General features: G+C 40.6%; 1 protein-coding gene across 1 annotated transcript; it reads right to left on the minus strand.

Annotated features, from left to right (window-relative positions):
• Positions 1–445: 445 nt before the first annotated feature.
• Positions 446–10,219, minus strand: plaat1 (phospholipase A and acyltransferase 1). Its single transcript, XM_043702935.2, has 4 exons — positions 9,961–10,219; positions 6,372–6,510; positions 2,356–2,624; positions 446–851 (listed from the first exon to the last, which is right to left on the minus strand). The coding sequence occupies exons 2-4, from the start codon at positions 6,508–6,510 to the stop codon at positions 750–752; spliced, it is 510 nt and encodes a 169-aa protein (XP_043558870.1). The 5' UTR covers positions 9,961–10,219; the 3' UTR covers positions 446–749.
• Positions 10,220–10,448: the final 229 nt, after the last annotated feature.

The following is a 10,448-nucleotide window of genomic DNA, read 5'->3' on the forward strand; positions in this document are numbered from 1 at the left end:
ATTTATAGCAAAAATTTGCAATGTGATGTAACTGAAATTATACATTGAAGAATTGATTGTCTGTTAAGCCTTTCATCTGTTAGTTTCACTTCTTTCATGTGTAAATCACAAAACCCTTTTTTTTAAAGTTGCATTCTCGGGTTAGCTGTTAACAATGGTGACAGCTAGACAATGTGTTGAAGGTGCTAGCCCCCTGTGTTCTCTGTCTATGACCTGATGTTTAGATTGATTCCAATCTAAAAAGTGAAATAACAGAGTTTTACATAAATTCATGCAGGTTTTGAGCTCAGAGTTCGAAATGAATCTATGTGGTTTTTGAGCAAAGTGCAATGTAACTGCAGACTCTGCACTCACTACACACACACACACACTTTCTCACACTCACAACCCCCACCCCAGACAGACACACACACAGACAGACAAAGACCCACATGCACAAATATATATTGTGTGTGGTGAATTTTTTTTGGTACAAGGTTAATGTGTGGAAATATTGATTAAAATTTATGCAATTACATTTTTAGGATTAACATGTTAATTTTATATAACAGAAGATTTGATAAACTTAAAATTACCATATTTTTCTAGAAAAAATAAATTAACAATTTGGCTAAAGATGGTTGAATATAAATGTTTAAAACTTATGAAAAGATGGCAACAAAAGACATGAAGTAATATTTTTGTTCAATTATTTTAGATTTGTCTCAATTTTCATATTTAATTACTTTCACTTAATTCTTTTCCATCTTTCAATAATTTCTGTGCCTTGATCTATTTTGAAATAGTCCAACCAGTGAGAAGGCACCAGCGGCAGCCGTTACAAAGGAAATGGCACTTATAGCTCTGTTTGCCTGAGGAAACAAAAATGTATTTAACAATACATTAATAGAACTGGTCAGATATTGTGGGAATCCATTAATTAAATAACATGCTAAAAAGTAAACATTAAAGAATCATTTCAATATATGGTCGTTCAAAAACATTTTATGATAGAGGCATCTACTTCAGAGCTCGCTGAGCTGCAAGGTTCATTTCCAGACGTTTCGTTACCCTACGAGGTAACATCTTCAGTGGGCCTCAGGCAAAGCAATGCTGAAAATTCCTGCTTTCTATTTATATGTTTGGGTTTCTTTGGGTTGGCGATGTCATTTCCTGTGGTGAAGTCACTTCCTGTTCCTCTTCTCAGGGGGTGGTAGATGGGGGTCTAACTCGATTGTTTATTGATAGAGTTCCAGTTGGAATGCCATGCTTCTAGGAATTCTCGTGCATGTCTCTGTTTGGCTTATCCTAAGATGAATGTAATGTCCCAGTCAAAGTGGTGTCCTTCCTTATTGTATGTGAGGATACCAGTGAGAGAGGGTCATGTCGTTTTGTGGCTAGTTGATGTTCATGTATCCTGGTGGCTAGTTTTCTGCCTGTTTGTCCAATGTAGTGTTTGTTACAGACCTTGCACAGTATTTTGTAACTGACGTTAGTCTTGCTTGCTGTCTGTATAGGGGCTTTCAAGTTCATTAGCTGCTGTTTTAGAGTGTTGGTGGGTTTATGGGTTACCATGAATAAAAACAAACCATCAGGATACATGAACACCAACTAGCCATAAAAAGACATGCCCCTCTCTCACTAGTATTCTCACATATGGATGAGGAAGGACACCACTTTGACTGGGACAACACATCCATCCTAGGACAAGCCAAACAAAGACACACACGAGAATTCCGAGAAGCATGGCATTCCAACCAGAACTCTATCAACAAACACATCGAGTTAGACCCCATCTACCACTCCCTGAGAAAAGGAATAGGAATTGACTTCACCACAGGAAATAACATCACCACAGGAAATGACATCACCAACCCAAAGAAACCCAAACATATAAGTAAAAAGCAGGAATTTTCAGCATTGCTTCACCTGAGGCCCACTAAAGATGTTACCTAGTAGGGTAACGAAATGTCTGGAAATGAACCTTGCAGCTCAGTGAATAAACCTACATCCAAAACTTGAGCTACAAATCTTCTCAAAACTCACTTTGGAGCTATTTAGAAATTGACAGGCATCATTTTATCAAATGCTTACTAATATCATTTCTTTGTGAATTAATGAGCATTTTGTTCATGTACAGTTTTCAATGTGATACCCATTCAGGAATAGCAATTTTTTCGCAAAGTTAATTTGGGCTGTTCCTTTGTGTTTGCACAAATCTGAAGGTGTGGAGTAAAGAACCCAAAGGAAACTAGCATCAGCAATGATTCTTACATCAGTCTGAGTTCTGCACCTTACATCTGTCTTCTTAGCTGAAGTGAGTATATCATACAAAATAATCATACATGCGATAGGCTTTTCAAACAACTTTCGTACCTGATCAGATACACCCTCACCGTAACGAAGTAAAGTGACAAAATGTTCACAGTTATTTCCAAGCAAATCATACGACACTTCCTGACCAATCAGAAATTCTGCTCGCTTAACAATTTCATCAACTGGTAAAGGTGTGTGTTTGTCATCATATTTGTTGTTTATTTTGAAAGTGTCTTGCCCAACAACATCTTTAAGTAGTTGCATTTTTGCCATTGCTTTCCTGCTGAAAACTGACTTTGCACTAGTGAATGACGCAGCTGGTCCCTCCTCTGTTGAATGAAAAGAGAGACTTAGTAAGAGAGTAAGATTGCTTTAGTTCAGGAAGAAGACGGCAGGCTTCTAAGGTCCCCATTAATCTTCTTATTTTAACATTTTAAACATTACAGTATATTTGTTAAATAAAAATGCTAAAATATAATTTACTGTAACAATGTAAACTTTTCCAATGTCAATACAGTTATTGATCTGTTCGAAATACCTGCTTTGGAATTTGGTAGCTGTGTTTGGTCCATACAAATAGCTACGATTGTTTAAACTGCCTTGAACTCTTTGTTGTCTTTTTGTGATGTTTTATAACAATCAGCTGCAGAGATTCAAAGGATAGAATCTTACATGGGTCTGAGCGGCAGGGGCTTTGAGGAGGTGTATGGCACAATCGAGCGACATGTGTAGTAAGACCCGCCCCGATGTGAGATCTTTTTACTCCACCTTGATGCTTTTCACAAGCATAGTTATGAAATTCTCGCGAGGCAGTGGCGAGATGCACACTGACCAGGATTAGCACTTGATAAACACTTGGTTAACGTCATGATTCTCCTTATTAATATTTATCCTACCAAATTTGTCAAACAAGCTGGATGTTGAGAAAATTCAACATGGAAAACAGAGTAGGTATCTGAATAATTCAGTTCACTGTTTGCTCCAAATGAGCTCTATGTTGGATACTAGGCAGCAACATTTCAGGGCACAGTCCATGGGTACCAGATGCATTAACCTTGATCTACAGAAATTGGCATCTATGATCATATTGGCACCTCTGATGCATAGACAGGCCACACACAAGGCACAGATGTTCAGTGCAGAGCACACTACCAACTAGCATTGAGATGGGTTGCAGCAGGGTTACATTTATATGCGTGAACGGGCATTCGGCTCAAGAACTGGACCAGGCCACATCTCAGGGCTGCTTGCTTACTCTCTTTATGCTCATTCAATTTTGTGCTGGCCTGAATTCTTGCATAATCCATGCCAAGTTTTGGCTTGCCTTTTAATGTCTTGTCTTGTGTTGCCAGTTGGCACATTGACACTTCAGGCAGAGTCAAACGCTTTAACCACTGATGTTTAAATGGTTGTTTAGTACAGATATACAGATTACTTGTCAGTGCTGAACAGTCCTTTGGGGGGTTTGAGTGGGGTTTGTTGAGGTGGGGAAGCATTTTGATGAAGGACACACAGAGACTACAGCACGTGCCAGCTGCCTGTGTGGCAAGTGTGTGTTCATTTAATCAACCAGCCATATCGGAAATTGGTGGGTGATAGTTCTCACTCCAGTCAAGGGGAGCTGTTGGTCCCCTTGGGAGACAGTCGAGGGCACAGTTGTGTATGAAGCTCAATTATTGCGTCTCCACCAAAGTGACCTCATGTAAGTATAATGATTGTCTGTGCAGAATGCAATGTGAGCTTCAGGGTTTGATGTGGGTGTCAGGTTGAAAGGGTGGGGTTGGGTTATAGTCCCTTTTCACTGACATGTGGTATCACTCAGTCAGCATGGCACCCACAACACTTCCAAAAGCTAAGAAAGCCTTTGTTTCTTTTGCTCCCAAATTAGGTCTTTTCCAGCAAGAATGATGGGCCCTGCTACTGGTAGCATGTTGCTGCCTACCTAAGAAGGTGAAGGCGGATGCAGGAAGACCAGAGCTGACAGCAAGACCTGGAGCAGTAGCAGGTCTGTCAGGACGATGAGGAGCTCCCTGCTCAGTGAGAAGTCACTGCCGGAGGGGGCCTGGGGTGCCCAGGAGACCCTGAGCTTTTCCATTACCTATCAATTCCATCTCAAGAAGTACAACTATCTAGTGCAGCCTTTGTTCATTTCTGTTGTCTTTTCCTTTCTGTAAATAAAACTCATGTTTGTGTTTCTATTTGTCCAACTGCTTGCATCTACATCATGTTCCCTTACTAAACAATGCCACAATGCAAGTCTACAGTGGGGAGAGGGCCGCACTGACATAGAAAGAGTGTTCAGACAAGATATAACTAAGGACAGGTAACTTGTGTAGCATGGTTAAACAGCTATTAAGATGGAGAGTGAGGTGTTATGGGCAGTTTAGCTGATGTGCCATGACATTACTGGTGAGTGGTAATGTGGGATTGCCAACACTTGGCACAGCAGCCTTTCAAAGATGGCATGGGTGCAAGGGCTGCTGGTCTTTGGGTGGATATCCACTGAGTGATGCATTGTTCTGGGAATACCCTCTGGTAAGATGGTGTAGAAATCAGATGTGAGAGACAGTTTGGGAGGGAAGGGTGGGGTTGATAGGTAATTGATGTGCGCGTTTGGCAAAATACAGTGAGAGAACACACGAGGCTTTGCAGTAATAAAACCTCCAAAACAAATCGATGCAACTTGGAAAAAAGTCAAAAAAAGTAGACTTCCTTCACCTATTCTTCTATTGATTTGTTTATTCTTTAACCTCAGTCAACTCCATGCCAAAACTGAGCTGTCGTGTCATTTCTCATTACATTTGCACCAGGTTTTCAAATCACTGCCAGGCTCTTCAATTCTGCATACAAGAAATTTGGCCTGTCCTTGAATGTTGCCTAAACCAACACATGGTCTAAATATTTCACTTCACAGATACATTGGAGGGACTCTGAAATATCTTCAACACTTCCTATACCTTGTCAGTCACCTCTCTCATTAAAATCACCATTGAAGAAAGGGGTCAGCACCAGATCAGCTGCACCAGCCTTCTGTAAACTATGGCAGTACATGCTTGACAACAAAGACATCCTCATGTCAACAAAAGTCTTGGTGTATAGAGCAATTGGCATCACCATATTCCTTTACAGCCGTTCAACCTGAAATGTGAGGACCAGAAACACATAAGAGCATCGAGAAATCCTGTTAGCAATGTTTCCACTGTATCCACCATATTCAAACTTGGGACCAACAAACAAACACTAACGTCCTTTTTGGATCCAACTCCATATTCATTCATACAAACCTCCTACAACATCGATTACAATGAATTGGATGCTGTGTTCAGATGGCAAAAAAGCATCTCACACAACCAGGTCCTATTTCTGCAACTTTCAAAAGGCCAGTGTCTTGGGAGCAAGGGGTCAGAGATAATGTTACATACACATTCTGAAGCTTTTCTTGAGGTAAAAAAACAAATTGACATTAATGACTGCCAGGAGCTTGCTACCAATAGTTAAAATAGCAACAATTTGTTTTTCGAGCTGCATCGTGCTTTGAGTTACAGCAATGTAACAAGGAGGCAGAGCGGCAACAGAGTAGGAAGGAAAAAAAGTAAATCTGAGAACAGATCCTACACCTCATGGGACACCCTGCACCATGTGCTCAAAGATCTGTGGGTTTAAAATTAGCCTGTTCAGTCTCATGAAGACCCACAGCAGAAGTTTGTGGCTGAGTACATGCAATTCTCAAATCAAGGAACAACAATTAAGTTGAGATAGGAAAATATGTGTGGTATGTCTTAGTGTTATTGAAGTCTTTGGTCCCACAATGAGCTCAAATCTATTGAGGTAACTGGCCTCACAGTTTGGAGTTGACTCAGGCAAGAACTGAACAAAGGATTAAATGGGAGTTATAGCATAAGGATGGTTGGAGTGGAATCTGATGTTAGTGTTTAAATTGTGTGTCTTTATTCAGATCACAGAAAATTTAAGAATCCAGACAATATAGCACTTAAATGCCATTTTCAACTAAAGGTACTTTGAGAACAAAAACAAAGGTTGTACAGTACTAATTTTTTCTGATGCATTTATCTTACCTAAAGGTGCTACATTTATAACATAGCCATCTCCCAGATAAAGAGCCCAATGCTGATATGCAGGTCTAAATATTTCAATTAAGTCCCCAGGTTGGGGATCCCCAGAGTATTCCACACTAAAGTGGTCATTAGAAGCCATCTGAAACAGAAAAAATGCATTAAAGCTGTTATTTTAAAAAAACATACATTTAAAAGTACTCTGCATAACTGATCAGAGTTTTCACATGTATAATAATTTCCTGTCAGCTGCTATTAAATCATTTTGGACAAACATTCCAAATCTGGCTAAATAACAAAAAAAAACTCTTGCAAGTCTGGAATATCAAACACTTTGTGGATCATTCTCCAGCTTAAGAAAAAACCCATAACAGTGGGCTAATGGTTGAAACTAATAATTGGATTGAACTCAGTATTTTATTTGAATGCTGGGCTGGCTTGCTGAGCATTTGCACCACCTTCTGAACATATTCTCTTTAAACAGTAGAGAATGGGAGAAGCCTGACTCAGCACACAGACAGAGTCAGGAAGCTGTATGCTGATAGCTATAGAAAGGAAAGCTGATAGAGAGTTTGACATTAACTGGTCTGGAAAGTTTTGTGGTGACTGCGTGCTAAATAATGAGGTGTCATTACCTAGTAAGTCTTCAGGGAATAAGAACTGACGAGGAATGCATTTTCTCACTGAGGAATACTAAGTTACAAAAGGACATGCTTTATGACTCATAACATATCTGTTGTCTGGGCTTTGCTTTGAGGAATACTTCAGTACCTGAGCTGGTTGAACATCCAGTTAATTACTGCATCTTTTAGCTGGCAATTGGCTAATTAAAAAAGCATATGTTTTATTGTGGTTTACCATTCCAAATAACTGGAGTTTCATTTTTCAATTCTTCATGTGATTTGGGGCAAAACTAATATGTGTTGCCATCAATAACTGCTGCTGAGAAGCTGAGCTATTTGTTTAACTATTGAATGGCCTGTTTGACCATTTCAAAAAACAGTCAAGTCACTCACAAAACTGTGGCTCAGGTATCCCAGATAGGATAGACAGGGAAAATAAATCTGGTTCATTTATAAAATATTGGAAGTGACATGGGTCAGAATCTTATGGAAGATGTGGAGCCTTCGTCAGCTGGTGATGCTGATCCATGCTGACTCCTTAAGGCATGAACTTTTGCATCTAAAAACCAGTCAGACATTGGTGAGGCAAACAGTGGGCTGTTGCCTGGAATTAGGCTTGAAAGGTCACTGTACTGCCAGAGAGACTGCCAACTAATATGAGGCCAGTGGCTCTTACACTCAGCAGCATCACAGAGAAATCCAAGGCTGCTAAGAACACCCAGGATCAAAGTGTAAGGTAAGCGAGTTGTGGATGAAGATCTTTCTAAGAAGATGGTGTGAGAAGATCCAAAGCAAAGAGTGGGTGCTTGCATCCCTTGTCCTATGTCCAGTCGCTCAATCAGGAATTGATTGCCTTTGATCAAGGTGTACCCACCCAAGCTGACAGTATTCCAGCTCAGATTCACCTGCTGGGCACACGATATGGTTATAGGCATGTCTGCCAGCAGCTGAGTTAATCAGAACGGGGGAAGAATGAGGCTATTAAATGGTCCTTAATTGGCCACTTAACTCCTCAAAGTTTGATCTTCCTATTTGCCCCTCACTTAATTTGAGTGGAGGTGAGAAGGTGGTGGGTGCAGGTAACACCGACACCCCATCCATTTAAGTGGCCACTTTCAGGACCACAAAATTTTATTCATAGGTATCATTACTGAAGCTAGCATTTTATCTCACATTAACATTTCCTAAGTGCTGTGATGAGGTTTGAACATCACTAGCTGAGAACTGCTGCATTTACAAACTCTATAACATTCCATTATGTTACCATTCCAAAGCAGTTTAGTTGGTTGACTGGCTGTGATGTATTATGTTGCCAATAGCATTGGTCCAATCCTTAGTGAGGTGAACACAGATGTCTTGCATTGTCATCCTTGTCCCCAGCACCTGAGACATGGTAATCCTCAGACTTAACTCACCACTAGTTGTCTTTCTCAGTTGAAAGAACAGCCCGATGGGACTATGGTTCCCAATACTGTGAGTGGCTTGGAGATCCACTCTTTACAACATATCTCTGCCTTTTATTTCCTTATTTTCATTATGCATGTTGTTGTTGATTGAAATATAGCATGACATTATTTGATCTTTTGTATTCAGAAGTGCAAATTTTCATAACAAAAGACAACTTCTAACATTGTTTATCACGAATTCAAATGTATACAAAGCATGTCAAGACGATCGTGACCAACTATCAATATACTCGGAATCTATTTTAAAATTCACCGCGTGTCATTCACAACAATCCGCATCATACTGTGGTTGTTTGTTCAATCACCTACCTTTCTGTCTTCCTACCATAGTTCCTCAAATGCCTTTTGTTTCTTTGGGAATTTTGATATGGATCCCTCTATGTCTCCAAATCATTTATGATAAATTATAATATTCAGTTAAGAACAATGCACAAAGTGCGTTCCTAAGTTTAAGGGCTAAAGATGTTTTAGGGGCAGCACAGTGGCTGACTGGTTTGCACAGCTGCCACAGAGTGCTAGAAGACCATAAGACCATAAGACATAGGAGTGGAAGTAAGGCCATTCGGCCCATTGAGTCCACTCCGCCATTTAATCATGGCTGATGGGCATTTCAACTCCATTTACCCTCATTCTCCCTGTAGCCCTTAATTCCTTGTGACATCAAGAATTTATCAATCTCTGCCTTGATGACATTTAGCGTCCAGGCCTCCCACTGCACTCCACAGCAATGAATTCCACAGCCCACCACGGATTCTAGCTTCCCACAACTGCCTTGTGTGGAGTTTATACATTCGCCAGGTGTCTGCATAGATTCCCTCTGGGTTTTCTGGTTTCCTCCCACAATCCAAAAATGTGCAGGTTAGGTGGATTGGCCATGGGAAACAGCTCACAGTGTCAAGGGATATGCAGGCTGCGTGGATTAGCCTTGGGAAATGCAGGGTTACAGGGGAGGGTGGGTGCGGGTGAGATGATCTTCGGAGGGTCGAATGGCCTGCTTCCACACACGCATGCATGTCACTGTATATCAAAACTTGTAGGTCGGTTCAACTCCATTCAAATAAAATTTATACACTTGGAATATTGTGAAACTCAAACGTAAAAGATACATTTCTCGACTCCTGGCGTTTCAGTTTAATATGCTCACTAATAAATATCGATGAGCATTTTTATGATTAAATATTGCTGATCGCAGTGCAACTCCTGCCAATTCAAAACTCCGGTTATAGCTGTAACCTGATATGGTATTGAGCGGTTTCTCGACGTTTCAAAATTAAATAAGATTCATAATTGTTAACAGTCCGAATGCATCAATTTAGGTGAAAGCTCAAGAACGACACTTCGTCAAAACAAGTTAATGAACCGAACGATCCAGGCGCTATTCATTCGCAGACAACTGCCATGAGGATTACTGGTTTGAAAACAGCTCCAGATTTAGTTCCGCCTGATAACATGCTTGGTCGCGTTTGCCAATCAAGGAAAATATGGCTTACGAAACCGACTTACTCTTGTAATCTGAACATCCCAGACCGCTGTTTGGCGCTGGTCCTGTTAAAGGCAGATGTTACTGTCCAGGCGCAACACCATTCCTGAAGTTTTAAAGCAGCCTGAAATCTGAGTGCAGATCAAGCCAAGGATTGCACCAGTGGTATTGCTGTGTGGGCTGAGGGCTGTCACTCTCTGTATTGGTATGGTAATTTCACATGAACGCGTGAAGCGTTGTCACTTCCCCTGAACTGCCTTTTTGTTCTGGAATTCCATTCATTCATCAACACAACACAGGCTAAATCTGGGGATTTTCTGGTTTTGTTCACATGTATGTAATAATGTCATACAGGAGGTTAGATGTGTCACACTCGCCTCAGCAAACTATTTTTAGCCTTCTGCTCCCAGTAAGCCCATCCTGGAAGAGCAATGCGTTTATTGGACAATCTAAACTCGGTCTCTCGGAACAGCCTCCAGCTTTTCATTTTAGCTCACACATGCTTTGAAGC

Source organism: Chiloscyllium plagiosum, unplaced genomic scaffold, assembly GCF_037043375.1.
Source record: "Chiloscyllium plagiosum isolate Xiang-an unplaced genomic scaffold, Cpla_swu_hap1 HiC_scaffold_13, whole genome shotgun sequence".
Classification (NCBI taxonomy): Eukaryota; Metazoa; Chordata; class Chondrichthyes; order Orectolobiformes; family Hemiscylliidae; genus Chiloscyllium; species Chiloscyllium plagiosum.